The 22,700-nt window shown below is 42.5% G+C and overlaps 1 protein-coding gene across 5 annotated transcripts in view; it reads right to left on the bottom strand.

Moving 5' to 3' along the window:
- Positions 1–22,700, bottom strand: part of DOCK10 (dedicator of cytokinesis 10) — a 202,821-nt gene that overhangs the window by 66,321 nt on the left and 113,800 nt on the right. For all 5 annotated transcript variants that reach the window (XM_019533056.1, XM_019533052.1, XM_019533054.1 and 2 more), the window contains exons 15-24: positions 16,857–16,979; positions 14,519–14,598; positions 12,406–12,593; positions 11,436–11,501; positions 10,824–10,916; positions 6,349–6,472; positions 6,026–6,147; positions 4,829–4,915; positions 4,174–4,266; positions 2,603–2,721 (exon numbers count right to left, since the gene is read on the bottom strand). In XM_019533056.1, coding sequence (XP_019388601.1) covers positions 2,603–2,721; positions 4,174–4,266; positions 4,829–4,915; positions 6,026–6,147; positions 6,349–6,472; positions 10,824–10,916; positions 11,436–11,501; positions 12,406–12,593; positions 14,519–14,598; positions 16,857–16,979 — 1,095 coding nt within the window. The remainder of the gene's footprint in view (positions 1–2,602; positions 2,722–4,173; positions 4,267–4,828; positions 4,916–6,025; positions 6,148–6,348; positions 6,473–10,823; positions 10,917–11,435; positions 11,502–12,405; positions 12,594–14,518; positions 14,599–16,856; positions 16,980–22,700) is intronic.

Here is a 22,700-nt window from a genome sequence, read left to right as displayed (position 1 = left end):
CTAATACAATTCTCCAGCCCTCCACAATTAACACTTAAAATCTGGGTTGGGACAAGAGTCTATTGTGCCATTTGGATTTATTAATTCATTGATTAAAGAGAAATGGGCCTCATAGAAAGAGTTCTGATTGACAGCTTTCCCTTGCAAACTGAGTCCACCATCCTTGGGATGAACAGGCTGTCCATCAGCCTGGGGAATGACATAGCTAAGATCATTCCAGTCATCATTTCTGGTGTATGGTGATGTGGCATCTGATTCTGCAAGGTGTTGAGAACTCTTGCTGAAGTGCCAAACTCCCTAGCTCCCATTAAAGTGAACTTGAGGAGTCTCACATCATTACTCTGAAATCTGGTAATGAATTTCTCTCCATTGATTCTGAAAAGTAGCCTGTATAAACAGACAAATATCTTGAAAATTCAATTGCTAATAGCTAAGCTGTATGTGTGTTTCCTGCTGGTTACCATAGTAGATTTAACTGCTAGGGGAAATGACAACAAAAAGAACATTAGGCTAAGACAAAATACAGTACATGTTTTTATTTTTCTGTGTATACGTTGGTAATTACTTTGTGGCAGGGCACTTCTGGGTGCTTGCCACTTTAAGGGCTGGAGCAGGCAGTCTGCAGGTGCAGGCCAGCTCTGATGAGCAGCCATTTTAGGTATTAGGCCCACAGGACAGAGATATCAATTTGCTGCTAGCAGCCTAGAAGGTAACATCAGGCTGAGCTGCTCCTTGTAACATCTTGGAGGTAAGGGCAGGAACTATGGGGGTGGCAGGAGGATCCTGGTCCAAGGTATGACTTGAAACTGCACCCTGCTGTGGATGGGTGGCCTGGTGAGGCCGCTCATGGTAGAACAGTCCCCCAGAAATGCCAGGTCAGTTACTTCCTTGGTGAAAGGTGGGTAGGGGGGCCTTAAAACCCCACCCTCACAACTGTTGTTGGAAGAGGCCTGAGAAGGTGGACCTGTATAAGGGGAAGTGGGCTAACTCCTCAGAAGCCTGACCCAAGGTATCCTTAACTGGGCAATGCTGAGGCCAGAACTAGAAGGGTTAAAAGAGCCAGAATGCCAGGGGGCCTGGGGTTCTGACTTGCCTAGAGGTGAGGCCAGGGCCTGTGTGGCCAAAAGTCCCAGAGAGGGTCTACTGCTGAGGGGGAGAAGAGTGCAGGGAGTTTAGCAGCCCAGAATAAGGGTAGAGTAGACCTCCTGATCAGGATGGGGTCTAGACTAGAATGTTATTGGGGCTGGACACAGTAGGAACTTATGATGCCATCTGCAAGGCATGGGCCATGGTATACAGGCGGTACAGAGTGGTGGATAGTGCTCCCTGGCATCGAGGCATTATAATGGACAACCTCCCATTTAAAACGCTAATTTATTAAACCAGCAGGTCGTGGCAGGTGAGACTGAGCAGACTGGCTTGTGTACATAAATGGGCAGGTCAAGGTTGAAACCTGGCCCTGAGCTTGCCCCCCTGTCACATACTTTATTTGCCCCTTAAGATTTTTCTGATTTCAGGGTTATTATTAATAATAAAGATACTTTCATTAGACATTTCCTGAAGCTTATAGTCACTTAGTGAATAACTGCAACTGACTTAACTTATTGGATAATGCTTTCCCTGTTCTGTCCTTTCATAAATTCTTTCATTAGAAACTGTCCAGAACGGGGAGATCTGACTCTCTTGGTGACAGACTTGATCATACTACATGCTGAAGTCCACTTCCTAAATGAAGTCAAAGTTGATGATGCTCAACACTGTTTGAGGATGCCCAGTACTTCAGAGGGTTGTCAACTAATTTGCAAGTGCTACTTGTAGAGGGACAACAGTTCTGTGAGGGTATAAATAGATATCACCAAATGAAGAGGATCAGCTGTGCCAGGAGGTGCCAGCTGATACATCTCACTGGGTGAAACACACATTGCCCATTTTCCTCTCTGTTGACCCTATGGAACAAGGGGCAATGTGCTCCTCACTTGTAGAGACACATCCTGGGGAATCTCCAGGGCATATCTCTGTAAACAAGGAAAGCTGACTCTGGTATGGTTCCAGGGAATCCCAAATAGGGAAACCCAGGCAGGCACTCCTAGGGCGTTCTGGACCCAATCCTGCATGCTCCAGGAATGGAAGTTCCCAGGGCACACAGGATCAGGCCCTTGAAGCCCTGGGAGCATTTGCCCAGGACAGCTGGAGAACACAGGTAGCTAGCTCCAGGCTGCCCGTGTTCTCCTGCCTTAAAGCAAACAGATATCAAATGAAAAATAGCAGCACAAATTTTGGGGCATGGATATCTGTTTGCTTGCCTTTTATGCTGCCATAAACAATTTTATGGTGGCACAGAGGTGAAATCTTCTACTCCCTTAGTGTTATAAGTGCAATTTGCCAGTGATGTGATGTTATACCGACAAGTTTTACTCTAATGTAAAACTTGCATGATGAAGTCTGTATTATCTTAGCAGTCAGACATTTTCAAGAGGCTGAACTCATTTTGTTTTAAAATCAAAATTTCAAGTGTAACTTTCTTAAAAGGACTCTCCAGATTATTTGCCCTCTGTGATGGATTTGCCCCCAGTTATATTAAAGATAAAACATTTTTGGTTACCTGGTCATAGCAGTTTCAACCTCATCCACATCATTTTGTACCAGAACTGAGAAGAGTTGATTCAAGATCACAGGAAGAAAATTCATAATTGCATGGATCTTCTCAATTTTCAGCAAATTCTGTAAGAGACACAAGGTAGAGTAATGGGATTTCTTTGTGTAAGTCACCATGCAGGTGGTCCTGGTTCTCCATTTTGTTATACGGATTTCACCAACAGATATTTAAATGGAATCAATGGAGTTATGATGACATAAAACCAGAATTAAAAAAGGAGAGTTTTCTCCCTGACTAGATTTAAAATATAAATCTGTACATTGCATTGGGATCATATTTATTTTTCTATTTTAGAGTTTCATTGTGGGTAAACATCTACGACCAAGTCAAAATCACTCTGGTTAAAAATATGTGCGCTCTAGAGTCTAGACTAACTAGACTTTGACACTCCATTATCTTTTACTGGTAAGAGAATAAATTGAGCTATTAATTAAAAATAATTCTTTTAATTAATTTAGCCCTGTGTTTTGATTACTTAATTATTCATAACCATTATTCATTGTTTCAAAAGTACTGGTGACTCATGAATAGAAACCAAGTATTTTTATGCTGAGGGCTTGGTTATGAACTGTTAAATCTGAACATTTGTAATCCATTATTTATATCATGACTGGTCACCTAACTCACACAATAAAATATTTTCTTCTTGATTAAATGATTGAAATGCATTAATGAAGCAAAGAGCAAGCAGCAAGTAGTAAACAGTATACTTCTAATATTCTGAACGATTAATCACCCATCCTAATATTGATAAAATTTTGGGGGCTATATAAATATTTTCTCAAAGGTTCAGTAGCTTTCTGAATTCTCACAAATAAAGAGGATAATATAGCTAGTGGAAGCTGGGACTTCGGTTATGGAAATGTTCATTAATCTTGTATACTAAATCAACTAGCACTAATTGATGCCACTTAAAAATCAAATGTATCACTTTCAGGTACATTCACATATATTAAACAAAATTAGCAGGTATTTTTAAACAGTTGCCGAGAAAGCCACCATTACAACAAAATTATCTTTTGCTGAACGCCTTAATTAACTCAGCTTAATTATGTTCAAGTATGAAAATTTAGCAATGAAAAAAGAACCCAGCACTATAATCTATAAACCTTGACATTGCTATAAGATGTCACAGACTATCATTAAAGTAATATAATATATTTCATAATTGCAATTCAGTATTTTAGCTCCTCCTTTCCTCTGAGACTGCAGGTTCTTTACTAGATTCATCCATATGCATCATGCTGGTTGCATGTGATAAGGTTGACTCCTCTGCTTTACCCACCTTTACTATAATACAGTACAGCTGTCACCCATTCATTTTCATATTTCATAAAGGATACATTGTAGGTCATGCATCAATTCAGGAACATAAGCAGAAGTGAGATCTATATTTTGATCCAAACAGGAAGAGATTATATCACGTCCATTTCTTGCCACATAAATAGGCAAGGTAAATTCAGAGAGCACTAGAATTTTACACTTAAATTTTATTTACCTACTTCAGCCTACTTTACCTTACAGGAGATGATAAAGTTTGAGGTAGGAGGGTTTGAGAGATCCTTTTCTCTTTTTTGGCACTGCTGGAAAAAGTTATTCAAATATGGATCCTAAAATGGTAAACAGTATATCAAGGTTAATAGATATTGCAGCACGGACTGCAAATCATGTGTGTAACAGTGGATGGATTACCGAAAGTTTATTTAGTACCATATAGGACTCTTAACCTATCAGAGTGACAGGAATCAGATGTAGAAAAGAATGATAAGGGATAGACCACTGAGTCTCTCCACCTACTAGTACAAAGATTGCTTTTTATAGTATGTTTCGTAGAACTAGTCCAATATATTTTAAGTATTTTGAGCAATAGGGCTTTTCCACGGTTGATGACTTTTGAATGTTAGAAACTTTTTATCTGATATTCATCTACAATCTTCCCTTTCTTACTTTCTGGCCATTTCCTCCTGTATCATCTTAAATAATTCTTCACTTGTAAGAAAAGGAGTATTTTTGCTCTACCTCCTTATCCCTCCCACATTCAGAAAATCTTTAATGTTAGACACATAGATTTGGATAAGGTATGAGATATATTAAGAGCATTTGCCTAATTTTTTTTATAATTCTCATTTCTGATAAGTAGGTAAAGATAGCCAAAAGAAAATTCAAACTCACCTGAGTATTTACCGTTGATACAACAAACGAAGACACTTTGAAAAGTGGCTTCCCACTGTCTACCCACTTTATGTCACTTGCACAGTGCTGTAAAAAATATTCTTGAATTATTTCCATGCTTGTTCGGTTCAACATTGTCACTTTTTGCTGCACTGTTGTGAATGTTGAGGTTTGTGCAATGCTGTAGGCTGCACTATTTTAATTACTCAAAAATGGGTTACTGTGCCAGCAGTCACAATGGTACTATGCAGTCTTATTAGTGCCAAATGAAATAGAATATTATCCTTGGAGCTGTTCTGTTCTCACTGGGTGATTCTATACGTGCAATTGGGCTGATGTGATAAACTGTGGTGCAGCTTGTGCCAGAGTCAACTGCTCCCAGGCGCAGTGTTTACATGCGAGCCTGGGACAGCAGCCCATTGAGCCAGGGCAGAGCAGCTTTGGGTTGGCAAGGGGCCCGGGGGGTCAGCCTCAGGGTCCAGGTGGCAGTGGAGGGAAGAAGAAGGGCTGGCTAGGGCATGAGGTGCTACAGTGTGGTGTTAGCTGTCAGGCAGCCCCTCGCACTGTAGTACCCCCATGCCACATCCAGCCCCTGTCACAGTCTACATGCGTGTCCCCAACAATACTATCCTACAGCAGAGTTAATTAATTTACTGCGCCCTAATGTGGGCTTATGTATAGACCATGACACTTTACTGCAAAACTAATTAGTTAACTCCTTAGTAGAGTGCACATGTAGATGCACCCACTATACAGAGTGAGTGCAAGGGACCAAAAACTGCTGGTAGCTCTCCTGCTGAGTTTAAAGATCAGTGGGAATCCTTGTCCCACTCACAGATCTGGGGACTCACAGTTATCACACTGTGTAGAAGATCAGGTTTAAAACTGTAGAAAGGGCCACTATGTGTTATGTTGCCTCCAAGAGCTTTGGAGATATTAAATCGCTGAGGTGAGATAAATCCAAGCACACTTCTGTAAGCAGCAAAATTTGGCCCATGACTTTGTGTTATGTATACTAGCTTAATTAATGAGAGATGCACATGTAAAGACTCTAAACAGTAGGGGCCAGTTTATTATTTACACTAAGACCCTTTATGTTGTCAGAGAGGTATACATGAGAATGCTGCCCTATTGTTTTAAACTGCATGCAACCTCTAGCTTGCTATTCCATTGAACATGCAAATATTACTTAAATACCTTTCCACTGGTGGGATCTTGAAGGCTTAAGTAACTGGGAGGCAAACTGGCTGCCACTGGAATGTTATGTTCTTGAGAAGCTAACTGGGCATCTTTCAATAAAGGAAGCCACGCGTATCCAACTGCACACAAGAGCAAATCAATAAGACACTTTAAAGCACAAGAACAGAGTAAATAATAGCCACAGATAGAAATTATTAAATCCTTAAACTTTAGATGAACACACATCATTGTGTATATATATAATTATTTCTATAATTATATATATCTAATGCAAACAAAATTAGCAAGGAATTATTTGAAAGTAAGTCTACAGCAGGTACCTGGTGTTTCCAGAGCCTCTTTCTTTTTGGCATTAGCTTTTGCATTTATGTCACAGGTAACATGATAAAATGAAAACAGAATGTGGTGTTTCGTATGGAGCTGGGTGGGAAGTTCAATTTTCACCTGAAATGTAAAATGTTACACCTCTCTTTAGTTTAAATTGATCGAACCAGGAGTTAGAGATGGGCTACAAGGAAGAAATCTTTCTACACACAACTTTAATTAAACTGGCTTTTACTGGCAACTGTTCAACCCAAGTCACAGCTATTCCTTTAAAGAAATCATTTAGAGTGACCGACTATTTATTACTCTCCCTTAATCTGATTTTTCTTCCCATTCTTTTGAGTATCTGAGTTTCTACTGAAAAGGGGATACAATTAAAAACTGAGAGACCTTTGTCAAACAGACTGCTCAGAAACAGTCACCTCAATACTAGGTACCTCAGCACTAACTGTAACTATTCTGTCATTTTCTAAAACTAAAAACAAGAGCGAGTTATCTCAGCACCATTTATATTAAAAAAATCCTAATGCTGCTTTATCATCATTGATTTTCTGGCAAAGCTTGAAAGTGAACCAGGGATCATACAATATTTAGAACTTTTATTTAGGATCTAGGATGAGTCTTAAACCCAACAGGTTCAGTGAAGAAAAACTGTCTTTTATTCAACCAAGCCCTTCTATACCACCAAATTTGCACTGAGAATACCTATGATTGTCACCTTGCAAATCTCAAAAGGGCTTTCACCCAACAAGGACACTCCTCCAGAGAGAGAGATTGTACTTTTGAAAGTGCCACCTAGATATCATGTGAAGAATTGCTACAGTACAAAAAGAGAACCCTCACGGATCACGCACCATTAGGTATGACATACCACCCTTCCCAGGAATCTACACAGAAAATCCTCAAACAATTACAACCCATACACTAGAAAAAGACCCAACTCTTAAAGACATCTTTCTAGAACCACCCATCTTGCCCTTTAAAAAGCACCAAACTTTGCTAACCTCATCACCAGAAGCAAACTTCCTATGGTCCAAAACACATGGAATGGATCCAGGCCATGCCGGGACAAAAATGTAAAACCTGTCAACACATCTCCACCACTCCCACAATAACTGCAACCCACAACTGAACCATCAGCATCTCTGCAACTTACAGCTGCACCTCCAGAGATGTAATATATCTCATCAAGTGTACTAAATGCCCTGATGGAAAATATGTAGGAGAAACCAAACAAGAACCGAGTACCAGAATGAATGCACACCAAAAAATCTACTGAAGACAAAAATACCCAATTACCTGTAGGTGCAAATTTCTCACAAGAAAAGCACTCTCTGTCCAGTCTGTCAGTTCTAATACTCAAAGGGAATTTACAAAACACCTTCCATAGATGAGCCTATGAACTTCACCCCCAACTACCTTTTCATACTTAGTGTCTTCCATTCCCTTTGAACTTTACTGCCACGTATTTGCATTTTCACAGATCTGCATTTTGCATTTTGGCTTCTATTCTACCCAGGAGAGCACACAAACACCAACAGATTTTCCTGTGCCTGAAGAAGGGTGGTTGTGCCCAAAATCTCGCAAAGAACAAATTTTCCAACTATTTGGTTGGTCTAATAAAAGATACCACATCTATCCAAAGAACCCTGTCTGCCTATGTTTCTTGTTCAGTAATCTGGTAGGCTGATACTTACTATTGGAATATGCTACCTGTGTTACTGTGGTAACTAATAGGAAAGATAGCAGTAATATACCAAAACTAAATATGTAGTTAAAATAAAGGCTAAGAATTGTTGTAAACACTTCTGGTATTAAATCAGATCGGAGTAAACATATCACATACTTAAATCATAGCAGTGAAATGGTTGTCTAAACATGAAGCTTCAAAAATGTATTTTGATTTTATAGTAACTTCTTATAGCTATTGAACAAAATTTATTGCTCATCAGTGACAATGTTGTACACCTGACCCACCCAAATCAGTCTCTGTTAGGTATTGAGGTGTGACAGGAGCAAACTCCCAGCCCCGGTCACAGTGCTGGCCCACCACCTGTCTTTGGGCGAGCCACCTGTCTTACTCACCTGCCACGCCTTGTTGTAAATTAGTTATTATGTTAATTAGGTGGGAGGTTGTCCTTTGAGCACCCTGCTGTTCACAGGCAGTAAACACATGACTCCAGCCTTCCCTTATCATGTCTCACATCTCGCAGATGACTCCCATGAGCTGTGCTATATTCCAGCTTGAGGCTGGGCCCAACTCAGCACATTGTTGAGCCTCTGTCATACTGCCCTGTTCTGGGCCTCACACATACAGCCCTGCTCTCACTGGGGCCTCTGTCACATGCCAACTCTCACCAGGCCTCTCATACTCTTGTCCTTTACTGGGCCTCATTCACCCCAGCCTGCTCCCTCAAGCAGCCACATGGGCCAGCAGACTCATCCCTTCACTCCTTGGCTGGCCCTGGCGCAGATTTTTGGGCCTCTCCTGTGACCCTCACCTGCATCATGGCCAGGCAATTAGCCAAACACTGGGTTAACCCTGACTCTGGCCCCTCACTGGGTAACCCAGCCCACTGGTCTCCTAATTGAGGCCAGTGACTCACCCCTTTCACTCATGGTCCTCTCTATGCTGCTTCACTTGGCCTCAGGTGCCTGAAGGCTTACCTGGACCTCTCTGCCCCCTACTCAAGGGGCATTAACATACTCGCCTCTCCCTGGGGCTCCATGCACTCACCCCCTCCCTGGGACCTCAGCACACTCATGCCCCCCTCTCTGAGGCTCAACACACTTGCCCCCTCTGCTGGGGCTCCAGGGTCTTACGCCCACATGGGCTCAGGTGCCTTCCATTGGCATGCTTGGCCCCACTACTCTCTGGGGTCTTAAACCTCTACAGGCTCAGGTGCCACTCTCATAGGCATGCCTAGCCACACTACCAACTCTGGGCTCAGGTGCCCCTCTCATGGGCGTGCTTGGCCCTATTCCCCTCTGGTGTTATAACCCATCAGACTGGTGGGGGCTGGGGTTTTAAGGCACCCCTCCTCGCCTTTCATTGGGATATGGTCTGGCAGTTCTGGGAGACTGTCCTGCCATGGCTAGTCCTACCAGGCCACCTTTCCCTGACAGGGTGCAGTTTCTAGTCATACCCAAGACTAGGAGCCTCCTACCATCCCCATAGCTCCTGCCCTTACCTCCAAGATGTTCCTTGAGCAACAGTGCAACTGGGTGTTGTTGTTCCCTTGGCTGCTGGCAACAAACTGGTGCTCCAGCCCTGAGAGCCAGGATCTTAAAATGACCCCCTCATCAGGGCTGGCCTACACCTGTCTGCTCACTGCTCTCCTCCTGGGAGTGGCACACACCAAAGGTGCTCTGCCATCCACCTTCCTTCTTAAAATAGTTCCTGGGGGAGGCTTTTCCTGCTGCTCACATAGTAGGCTCACTCAGAGCTCGCTACAGCCCTTAAGTGGTGAGCACCCTGCTGGTGCTCCACCACACAACTTCCCCCTTAAAATAACTTCTCAGGGGTGTCTCCCAGCTGCCCTCCATGCAGGCTCTTCTCCAGCCTGCTGTAGCCCATACTAAGTGGCTACCACCCCAATTGTGCTCTGCCATATGGGGTCTTAACTCAATACTTAATTCAAGTCTGAAGAAACTCGGCCAAAGGCAGAGTGTACATACAAAGCCTTGTGCACCAACTGAGCACATTTTCAGAAGTGCTAAACATCCAAAACTCAGTTTGAAGTCCCTGGGTGATCAAAACCTCTGAAACTGAGCCTTTTAGTTCCACTTAAGGTATGTAAATAGTGTTTAAATGGATACTCTGCATGTGAGGGAATTTCTCCCTTCATAGTTATGGAACAACCTAGATTGAGCCGAGTGAACTTCCAATCACCAGTATAAAGTCTATGAAGGTAGGCTCTACGTTCATCAAGCAAACATACATCAGGTGGGTAACTGAGGCAACTACTAGTGCCCTCATCAATCTGGGGGCAGAATGAAAGATCCACTCTAAACCCACATCCCCTTACAAGCTGAAGTACTAGCTACAGCCACTGCGTACTGCTTGTGTGCTGCATTCCGGTCCGTTACATAAAGGCATCCCATTTTGGGACTTACATGATATAGAGGGCTTTTTCCACTTTATGCTCAGCATCATATAAAGAATAATATACTGAAAACATGTTCTAGAGCAAAAGATCCTAGCCGTCAGTGCATGCACACATGTTAGAGGACAGGATTGTTTTATTAATAATAATCAAGTACTACAAAATAATTTAGAAGGACCATCCTCTAAAATGTGCTGAAAGAAACAGTGACATTTTCTATGATCCTGCACGCAAAATCTCTCTAGCTAATGCAATGTGTGCTCGCTTGGATATATGAACATTTAGAACCCTAGTAATTTTTTATGTCTCAAGTAAATATGTGCTGCCAGAGAAACATCTTCTAACCAGTGAAAGAGTATACTGACCTCATCATAGAAATCAGGATTCTGTGAATGATGCAGCACAGCGGTATAGGCTGCTCTTGTAAATAATGGTCCTCCAGGTTTCCCATAAATACACTGTTAAAAAAATCAGACTTCTATTCAATTGTTGAGGTTTGCCGATAATACTAATAACTAATTTTTAGCTATAGCTTGAAAGAAAAAAATTCTCTAAAAATGTTTTTTCCTTAGATGCACAGTGCAGCCCCAGTACTTTGAAGAGATTTCTAAGCATGGCAAAAAGAGTAACAACCAACTGCCAGAATTGGCAGGAGATAGGTCAAAGATTCTTGATTACTGACTGTCAACAATTCCATTTTACTGATGCGGAAAATGATGTGCAAAGGTAACAAGTAGATAGTCTATCTATGGTAAACTGCATAGTTGAAAGTTGAACCTGAGGTTCTTTTAAGTCTTGTGCCCTGTTGAGCTACACAACTCTGTCTACTACAGGCTGACTTTGGAAACCTAATGCTGATGTTCTTATTAAACTACCAAAGTCATGCTAATGAGTGGTATGGGGCCAGCCAGTATACACACACACACACACTCTCTCTTTCAATACATCGTTCTTGGATGAGCTTTGTCTTTGCTTACCTTCAGTGGCTTGGCTCCTTCTTCATCTGAACTCTTAAACTCAATACACACTGTTATATTCCTTGCCTGCAACAGTAATGAATTAGACATTCAAACAGAAATCTTCAGCTCATAAGTTTAAAGATAATCAAAAATAGTTTAAATATAATAAACTGTGTTCAAAATCTGGAGAACATCGTGTGGACAGCAAGCCAACTTCCAAGAATCTCTACCTCCCAGAGAAACCATAGACAATAAAAAAGTATGAAAAGAAGACCTTGAAGGTTTCAAATTGGGCATTAACTGCGCTGGACAGAAGCAAAGTGTAAAATGGCCACCGTATAGCCCCATCTGGTCTTTAATTCATATTCAGTCAAAATTAATATGCAAAATACTTCTCCAGTTTCATTTAATTTATGTATGTAATTAAAATGTATGTCCTTAAAGGACAAAATAGCTATTACAATAATACCTAGTTTTTGAACTCTCTTTGTAGCCTAAAACAGCAGTTAGCAACATTTTTCAGCAGCAGATTGGAATGGATCAGTTTGGGTCACAGGTGAACCAGTGCTAGGAAGCACTGCTGTTGCTTCTCCATTTCCACTTCTCTCCATTGCCCAGCTGCAGTGTGGCCCAGAAAAGCTCCCTGCTGTCCGGCTGCTGTGCACCATGGAATAGATAAACCCCCTGCTGCTCAGACCCCAGCTCTGGGGGCTGGATCCAGTGGTTCTGCAGGCCAGAACTGGCCCATAGGCATTAGGTTGCTGACCCTGGGCCTAGAAGTTTTCTTTAATCTCTAAATAACTTCCAGGAAATTCTTTCTGTGTTTCAAGATTCCATATAAAGAGCCAAAAAAGAGAAGAAGTTAGTTCAGCATTCTCAGCTACCTTGAACGGTCTTATTGATTTTGGTGAGACTATTCATGGAGTAAGCAAATATTCAACACTATTAATCATATTGAATCAAGTCCTTAAAATATTGCTTACTGTACCTTACTGAAGCATTTTTGGCTATCATACTTGAGATGTTTTGGATAGATGTATATTTGGTTCTTATACACCCTATAAGGCTGAGAATATTTTGTTGATTCTTGTACAAATTCCTCCACTTCCACTGTAGGTTGATGCTCCTTTATATCATTAAATGGCTTGATTGGAATAAAAGATGATGTTACACAATCTTGAAAAGAAAAGAAAATAAAGTTAAATCACATTTTATGTTCTTTTAAAACACTAAAAATAAGCATTTAATATGAAATATCTAGATGCGAAGGACCACATTTGTTTCAACCCCCTTTTCATCTATGTAGATCCACAGTAATCCCCATGATTTATGTTTAAGTAAATTCCTCTAAGTTTAATAACATAACGCTGAATAGATTTTAAATTTACATTATCCAGGACAAAACATAGTAACGTTATCAACATATAATTTCAACAAAGTTATCATTCCAAACACAACTAAAGTGTTGTTAACAGATGACAAGATATTGTTTCTAGAGGAACTAACAACTCTTTGTATTCCAATTTTTCATGCATTTTTATATTGAGCTGCTATCTAAAAGGCAACAAATGAGATGAAGCAATAGGTATTTGAACTAGATTTAATGTGTGACAGAATCAGGGCACCTGAATTCAGTTCAACAGATAGCTAATGAATAAAGGTATCCTGTCAACAGAGAGCAGAGGAAATGCATAGCTGAAGTACACTAACTGTAGGCAGTCAAGGACACTGATTCTAGAAGTATTGATTAGGGGTGTGCGAAGTGGGCCCTATTCGATTTGGATTTGGCCCAAATCAGGGACAGTGATTTAATTTGTTGATTCGGATCACTGTCCCCAATTTGATTTGGCTGAATCCAAATCTGAAGATTCAATGATGATTTGGAGAATCAGCAATTTGGACACAGACACAGATTTAAAAATTTTTCCTCATACCTTGAGGTAGCAGGCACAGCTCATGATCACTGCGACGCTGGGGCGCATGGAGCGTCCCACAGGAGTGTGTGTGGGGCGGCCTCCATATGTTGGCAGCAAACTCAGAAGTACTTCTGGTTCACTTCCAGGTCTCCCAGGGAGTACGCAAGGGGACGTGGGGCCTGCAACAACCTGACTCAGCGATCGGCCGCAGGGGGACCCCAGATGCTCCCCCCCAGACCCAGAAGGCACCAGTCACTGAGCCGGGTGGGTGCAGGGGCCCCCTCGCCCCCATGCACTCCTCGGCAGACCTGGAAATGGACCAGAAGTGCTTCTGGTCCACTTCTGGCTCTGCTGCCGAGCGTGCTGGGGAGCCCCCCATGCTTCTGTGGGACACTCCAAGCACCCTAGCATTGCAGCACTCACAATAATCTCAATATAAGTCAGCAGTGTGCCCTTGTTGCCAAGAAGGCTAACAGCATACTGGGCTGCATTAATAGAAGCGTTGCCAGCAGATCAAGGGAAGTAATTATTCCATTCTATTCTGCAGTGGTGAGGCCAGTGTCCATTTTTGGGCCCACCACTATAGAAAGGATGTTGACAAATTGGAGAGAGTCCAGCGGAGGGCAATGATAATGGTTAGGGGTCTGGGGCATATAACTTTTGAGGAGAGGCCGAGGGAACTGGGCTTATTTAGCTTGCAGAAGAGAAGACTGAGGGGGCATTTGATAACATGAGGGTAGGTTTAACTACATGAAGGGTGGTTCCGAAGAGGAGGGAGCTAGAGTGTTGTCAGTGGTGACAGATGGCAGAACAAGGAGCAATGGCCCCAAATTGCAGCAAGGGAAGTTTAGGTTAAATATTAGGGAAAGCTTTCTCACTAGGAGGGCACTGAAGCATTGGAACCGGTTACTTAGAGAGGTGGTAGAATCTCCATCCTTGGAGGTTTTTAAGGCCCGATTCTACAAAGCCCTGGCTAGAATGATCTAGTTGGGGATGGTTCTGCTTTGAGCAGGGGGGTGGATTAAATGACCCTCTGCAGTCCCTTCCAGCACCTTTTTTTTATGATTCTACCCTGCAAGCAACTAAGTGTCCTCAGCTCCCACAGGTATCGGGGAGGGTGGCAGCAGTAACTTAGGCTTAAATTAAATTTTACAAACTATGAATAATTATAAAATGTAATCATACTTGGGTGTTCCAAAGGGACACAATCTACTGCAATGTCTAGACTGCCAGGTATCGTCTGTATTTTGCTGATCTTCTCTGCTCTGCAACAGAAATGAAACATTTTGAGGAAGTTAGCACATGGGGTCATTGCACGTAACTTGTGAGATCAAGATAAAATGAAATGTGGCCAATAGTTTATATAATGAAATAGATCATGCAGTAAAACATTATATTAAATAGAGCTACTCAATTGTATAAGAAACACAATGACATTTTTCTCCTGATCAGATTACAATGGGGTAATTGATATGAAATCAGTAACACCTTGAGAAATACTTTAAATAGTTTAACATTCCTCCTTCAGGCCAGATTCTCTTTGTCATCCCCATAGCCAAAAGTTATGGATCTAAAACTATTACCTGCTTTTTAAAACAAATGGTCCTTTAAAGGGAATTTTGGGAGCATGGACTTATGGGGAAATCATTCAGGAAAAACATCCACCAGGAGCCAGTGGAGAGGCAACTGAGATAGTCTGAATGATGCCCTGAAAACTGTGAGAAACCTAAAGCTGATTTGTTCTTTTCTAGGAAATGGAGATGCTTCAGATAAGATGACTTATCAAAGACTAACCTTACACAGAGCACACTGGGAACGCTGGCGCAGTTCATAGCCCTCCACTTGTGACATGAGGGCAATAAATTAAGACCCTGACCCACTGCCCATAGGGGATGTGGCAATGACTTCACTGGGCACTGGATCAGTTCCTAAAATGATTGCATGTAAGTAGAATATAAATGCTTCATCAAGTGATTAGTTATAAACTATTTTTAGAGTGGGAGGATTAGGAAGAGCTTCTGGTCCTGATTTGCCCATCACTTACACTGGTGTAAACATTAACTTCAGTGCAATTAATGCTTATTTACACTTGACTATGTATTTACACTTGACAAATGACTAAAAATCCACATATTGGCAAATGCTAGACAGAAGTGGAGGCTGCCAGTATACACTACATGGTTTGCTATAGAGATTCATATTAGAAACAATAAGTGGAAAGGGAGCACCGTTAAAGGACCATTTTTATATATATTTCCCCTTTTCTCACAAGGTTTTCTCCTTTGCTTCTTCATTTCTATCAATGTTAATAGATTCTAACTATCTAAAATTTGGAATAATGTTTATTATGTAAAAGGCAAGATCAGTGTGGCAGGGCACTGTTGGTTCCTGCCACTTTAAGATCTGAGCCAAGCAGCCAGCAGGTGCTTGATTGCAGCAGCCATTTTAGATCCCTGGCTGCTTATATAAATAGATCAGTTCCCTGCTGGTAGGCCAGGCAGTAACACTGCCTAGCTGTGAGGCTTCATGTATCACCTGGAGGTAAGGGAGGAGGAGCTGTAGGGGAGGTAAGGGAGGAGGAGCTGTAGGGGAAGGCTAGGAGGCTCCTGGTCCTGGGCATGACCTAAAACTGCACCCTGCCAGGAGTGGGTGGCCCGGCGAAGCTCTCAGTGGCGCAGAAGCCTCCAGAAAATGCCAAGCCAGTTACCACCCTGGTGAAAGGCGGGTTGGGGTGCCTTAACCCCAGCTCCCACAACCAGGTGGGTCACCTGCTAGTAGGGCCCAGAGGGCAGACCCCAGAGAGAGAGAGTGGAGTTAGAGGCTCAGAGGCCTGACATAGAGTACCCTCGACTGGTCAATGCTGGGGCCAAGACCAGACCGGTTAAAAGGGCCAGGGGCCCACCATGAAGGACGCCCAGAGCTGAGGGCCTGGGGTCCCAACTGGCCTTGGAGGTGAGGCCAGGGCCTGTGTGGCCAAAGGTCCTGGGGGGGACCATGCCTGAGAGGGGAAATGGTTCAGGAAGTTAAGTGGCCCTGAATGAGGGCAGGGTAGGCTGCCTGAATGGAGGGATCTTAAAGGGGTCCTGATTGGAGGATTCTGGGGTCCAGTGTGGGGCCGGTGAGACTAACTTCTGTGGATGCCATCTGTGAGGCATGGGCTACAGTGTAGGGGAGATATGGAGCTGCAGATAGCACCCCCTGGCATGGGGGCAAGTAACAGGCAGCCTCCCACTTAATTAAGATAATTAATTAATTAACAACAAGGCATGGCAGGTGGGAAGGCGGGCGGTCGGCCCAGAACAGGTGGGCATGGCCATTGGTAGATGGGCCCTGAGCAGGCCCCCTGTTACAATCAGCCAGCAGCACTCGTTGACCGATAATAGGTTAATATGAAAAACACTCATTTTACATGGCTAGCCATGCTGCACAAAGTGAAGACTGAAATTATGACAAAATATTTTACACAGTATTACACACTATTTTATGTCTCTATCAATCCATAACCAAAGCCATTTTTCCTTACCTTCTATATTCTGCTATTAGTTTAATCAAATCTTCAGTTGAAATCTTACTACTTTCCTGCCTGAACAAAGGTGAGAATCGGGAGTCTCTGTCAACATTTCCCTGATTATCCTTAAATACAGGTCTGCAAAGAAAAATAATAATATTTGATGACATCCAAGTATTTTGAATATTTTAAGTTCACACAGATAATCATTTACTTGGGATAATGTAGTTCAAATCCCTTTGAAGCAAACATGGTACTTTTGATTGTAAGTGAGCAGAGTTGGAGAGATGGCTATAATTTATTTATACATTTAGTCCTGCAAAGACTTATACATACATTTAATTCTGTTTAATGTGAGTTGCTCTACTGATTTCAGTAGAATTGCTCACTATGCAACGATTAGACTTCATAGATTTTAATGCCCGAATGCATGCTTATGATGACCTAGTCGGACCATCACTGTAAGAATTTTCCTGTGTCACTGATAGATCAAGACTGTAACTTCCTTCTTTTACAAAGCTGCCCAATCTTGATTTAAAGGATGCAACGGAGAATTCACCAAACTCCTAGGAAAATTGTTTCAATAAGTAAATACACTACACAAATATACAAAATGTACCTGAGTTCTACTTTGAATTTACCTAGGTCCAGCTTTCACTCATTAAGGTGGATAAAACTTTTGCAGGACTGGGCTCTTAAAATGAAAATTGCTTATGGGAAGGGTCTTGGGCTAGAATTTCCAACATATGATGTATTCTTTGCATCCTTCTAAAAGAAGAAGGGAGACTTACCCAGAACTGACTTGTTTTTCTGCATGTTTCTAGATCATTAATAAAATTTTGATTATATCAATAAAATAAAAAACCAAAAGAGAGGAAATGAAGTGGTATTTTTTTAAGAGTAACAAATATCAGCTATTGCACGCACAGGAAGTCAGTCTTGGCTGTTTCCACTTGTGTTTGCTGCCACTTGCAGAGTTTAATTAAGACATTCTTGTGTCCTTTGAATTTCGCCTGGAATTAGGCACATTAGTTTTATGGGATTTATAACAGTCATCCAAATTAAAGAAACCTGGATTCAACTGGAATATGAGAAAAGATGGCTTAATGAAAGTAAAACGTTTTGAAACAAAGTGCTGCTCTATGAATCGTTTGGCCAATCGTTCTTCTCAATTTACTTCCCTATTCTACTGCCAGTGAAAAAGAATAGGTGCCAACAGGAAATCTTGCCAGATCCCAAATAGTGAAGTAAACTGGAAGCAGTATCTGATAAGAACAAGTGTGCAGTGTCTAATTTTAGCTAAATGAAATGGAGGGGACAATATTACATTTTCCATAACTTTTTATAAGGTTAACTTTCATAAAACTCATAGAGATGTAACCTAAATCTGCTCTGTGAAATGTTTTTATCACCAGAGCATTAGAATTCTGTAAATTAACTAGTCCACAAGCAATTCTATGGCTTTCATTTAAGCCCTAGTGAAAGAGATACCAATAGGATCTGGCAAGCAAAAAAGCCACCTAATGATCTTCTCACTTCACAGATTTATTAAGGCTCATCAAAAGAGCAAAATAAGCAACTGGTTAGAGAAGCAGGGCCAGAACCACAGCCAGCATATATCAGTAAAGCTTCACTAACTTCAGTACAGCTAATTTACACAAGCTGAGAATCTGGCCCAGAACCTTGTAAACTCCTGAAAGATTAAAATATTAGGCTCTCTAATAAGTAATCTGTGTGGGTAGAGATGGTTACAAGGACAAGAAATGTGTAAAAATTAATCTGAGTAAAGTTTCCCCATATTCTACCTGAAGACTAGACATATATTTATAAATCTGGCTAGCTCTTGTAGGAAAATGAGAATGGAAGATTGATTTGGCACATTGTAATTCTAATGCAACTGTAATTATATCTGTGAGAGCTGACAACACCAAATGAGATTGACTATAGGAAGAAATCATCAAGAAATCCTGAGTCATCACACTGAAGGACACACAATTTGGTTTTTACATAAAATAATTAAAGTTCCAGTAGCCTGCATAGCACATACACAGTTGCCAGATTTTGGCTGAGTGAATGAATACATAAAATCACACTGTAGCAATCTGTATGTGCTTTAAAGAGGATATTTCCACAATAAAATAGAAGTGTAGCTAGTGCCAGAAATTAAATAAATAGCAAACACATTTTTAGCTTCAGCCTTTTGCAATTTATCATAGCCATCCTACCTTTTCTATGATGTCATGTGTGCCCTCTGCAAATATCTATTTTTAAGTTATGCAATTAGAGAGAGATTTTAATGGGCCAAATTTTGCTTTTGGTTCTACTAGTATGAGTACAAAATAACTTTAATGGCAAAGGTTTTTTACTAGTATAAGTGAAAACAGAATTCCATATTATGAATCCAATACATCTCTGGTGCAATTTCACCAATGTCAATGAGTTTATGCATGTGCTGAATATAGCATACGACTATATATGGATCCTACTGTGCTGAAACATATTTTCCAAATGCAAATGAATATTATTTCTACTTTTTTCTGTATAAACATACTGCATTAATCACAAGCATGAGCCTCAGAAAGGCTTGCAGCATTTAAACCTACTGGAGTACTATCCAACCGATCAGGTTCTCTGTACTTTATTCTACACTTGCCGAGTCCACAATAACATTTTAAATTCAAGATTATATGATTTTTTAAAAAAGAGATGCCACTTTATATTATAGGATAGTGGCAGGGCACTGTTAGTGCCTGCCATTTTAAGGGCTGATCAAGTGCTTGATTGCAGCAACCATTTTAGATCTCTGGCCGCCAACATAAATAGAGCAGTTTGCTGCTGGCTGCAAGGCTGTATGCAACATCCCTGGAGGTAATGGTAGGAGTTTAAGGGGATGGCTTGGAGGCTCCTGGTCCTGGGCATGACCTAAAACTGCACCCTACTGGGGATGGGTGGCCTGGTAGGGCTCCCAGTGGCATGGGAGCCCCCAGGAAATATCAGGCCAGTACCACTTCAGTGAAAGGTAGGTCAGGGTGCCTTAATAACCCCAGATCCCACAACTGGGTGGGTTACACCATAGTAGGGCCAAGAAGGTGGACCCATGGTAGAAAGTGGACTAGAGGCTCAGAGGCCTGACTTGAAACACCCTTGACTGGTCAATGCTGGGGCCAGGACCAGAAGGATCAAAGGGGTCAGGGGCCCACTGTGAGGGATGCCTAGAGCAAAGGGCCTGGGGTTTCTGACTGGCTTTGGAGGTGAGGCTGGGGCCTGTGTGGCCAATGGTCCCAGGGGGGTCACACCTGAGAGGCGGAAGAGTTCAGGGAGCAAGGCAGCCCAGAATGAGGGTGGAGTAGGTTGCCTGATTGGAGAGATCTAGTTGGGGTCTGGACTGAAGGATTCTGGGGCCCACTGTGGGGCCAGTGATGCTCTAAGAACTATGGATGCCATCTGCGAGGCTTAGGCTGCGGTATAGGGGAGGTACGGAGCTGCAAATAGTGTCCCCTGGCATCAGGGCAAGAAATGGGCAGCCTCCCACCTAATTAAGATCATAATTATATATCAAGGCATGGCAGATGAGGAGGTGGGCAGCTGGCCCAGAAACAGGTGGGCGGGACACTGATAGACCGGCCCTGAGAAAAATCCCTGTTACGAAGATAAAAGCAGAAAAACAACAGAATGAAGGGGTCTATTCTCCAATTTTGCTAGCTATGGGCCTGATCCTTAAGGCTAAGTATAGACATTCAGGTGCATTAGGGGGATGTTAAATTGATTTAAAATGGCTGCCTGATATCAGGTAAGTCAGGATGGCAGGGGCTAGCAGAGGAGCCGGGTGTCTGCTGGGGAATGGGGGGAGGTGTGACCAATGAGGTGTGGGGGCAAGTGTGATCTGCGGGTGCGGTGCATGGGGCTGGTGTGACCCATGGGTAGGGTGGGGTTCCCCCGAATGAACCTACACCTCCTTCCCTCCTGCCCCTCCCCCCCAGGATATACTTGCTCAGCTCCAACATCAGCGAACACTGATAAAAGCAGTTACACACTGAATGGCTTGTGGAATGGAGGTTGAGAGGGCTAGCTGGTTGGGAGGGGGGCGAAAGTGGCTGGGGTGGGGGGGCGTTTGTAAAAATAGCCCAGTGTGGGGGAAGGGTGAAAAGAGCAACTCCAGGGCAGGGACAGTGGCTGGGTTTTCCTAGTCTCAAGGTTCTGCAGGGAAAGCATACAGAAGTTCCATGCATCAGCTTTACGATCAAGTAAGTTTGATCCAGGTTTATCTTAAACTAGGTTCTGCAATTTTTAGATCAGTTCATGTGCATGGAACTTCTGTACAGTTACAAGTTTAGACTGAATGCTGGCCACTGAGACTGGGTCTGTAAGTGTAAGGTTGGCACCAGGACGAGCTAAGTTTAAATCAGGCAGCAATTCTGAACCTGATTTAACCTCCCCAGATGTCTGTACTTAGCCTAAGGGAGCTGTGAGACTTCAATTTCTATCTGGGTCAAGAAAAGTGTAGGGTTTTCACCATTTTATAGGAACACTAATGAAAGATTAATTCATGCAAGTTAGGCTCTGGTCCAGATGGGGTTAGTGCAGAGCTGCCTTGTTTCAGTCAAGAATCTTGAGTGATGCACCATATTTTTCTAAGCTATTGATGAACTTGTGCAGTTCAGCTAATGCACATGCTGCCCTCTGGCTAGCTGATCTGTGTCTTCCCCTCTCCAATCTTGGAGTGGGGAGAGGGCTACTACTACAAGCAGTTATACTAATGCAAAGTAAAACCTGGCTAAGGGAAAGCTGGGAAAGAAGAAAGACTTATTTATAGTTTTAAATAAGACACATGGGTGGGTGGGTGGATGGATGAATGGGCAAGGAAGGTTTCTTGATCTTCCTTCCACTTATGCTTCAGTGATCAACCGGTATCTGATCCTAGGCTAGTATACTTAACCAATACACAATCTTAACCTCTTTATAGCACCGAGAGAGATAAAGAACAGTGTAGCAGCAAGTATGCATGAGGCCCGTCAGAGTTAATTTAAAAAGAAAAAAAAAAGACTAGGTTTGGTTCCTAGCCTGCATCTGCCTTCCATTACATTCTGAAACTGCTCTGCATAACCCACAGATACTTATTCATATCATTTTGATGAACAGCCCTTTAGCTGATAAATATTTATAAGAATCCTTGAACTAGGTACAGTATCAGAACAAACTATTTGCCTTTCTTTTGAACATGTATAACCTTAGCCTTTCCTGACTGACCTTTCCTTATTGATGATCAACCAAAATATATGGGAATAAAAAATAAATTGGCCACACTTTGTTATTCTTTTGCTTCCCTCACCACTTCTTCAGAACCACAATATACTGGCCTATAGAATCATAGGCTTCATATACCCCTGGGGTGTTGACAGTGCCCATGGGCAGCAGCTAGTTCTACAGGGCTGAGTGCACCCCCACCCACTCCCACTGAAGTGGGCAGACCATACCATGGTAGCAGCTGCTGGGGTCTTTTTTAAGTCCTTCAAATCAGTTAAGAATTTTTCTTCCCCACTGCATTCCCCTCCATGCTCAGCGGCATGTCCTTTGCCTACGTCCCAATTGCTCATCATCCCCACCTGGCACTGTTGTTGCCTTTACTATCCCTAGATGATAGTGGGGAGGAGGTTCCAGAGATGCTCCTGCCCCACTCCAGATGGGCTGCACATGAAGGTAGGCTTAGCCAGAGACAGCAGCAGGCATGTTCCCAAGTAGCATAGTGGGGGGGTGGAGGGCTGGGGACCTGGCAGGGAGGAAGAAACTGTCTCCAGTGTTGCTGTCCCTAGCTGAGCCTGGCTCCCCATGGAGCCTGACTGGAGGGGTAGAAGTGGCTCT

The sequence above is a fragment of the Crocodylus porosus genome, unplaced genomic scaffold, assembly GCF_001723895.1.
Source record: "Crocodylus porosus isolate Cpor-Errol unplaced genomic scaffold, CroPor_comp1, whole genome shotgun sequence".
Classification (NCBI taxonomy): domain Eukaryota; kingdom Metazoa; phylum Chordata; order Crocodylia; family Crocodylidae; genus Crocodylus; species Crocodylus porosus.
Note: the sequence above shows the minus strand (reverse complement) of the source record. Positions and strands in the feature narration are given on the sequence as shown.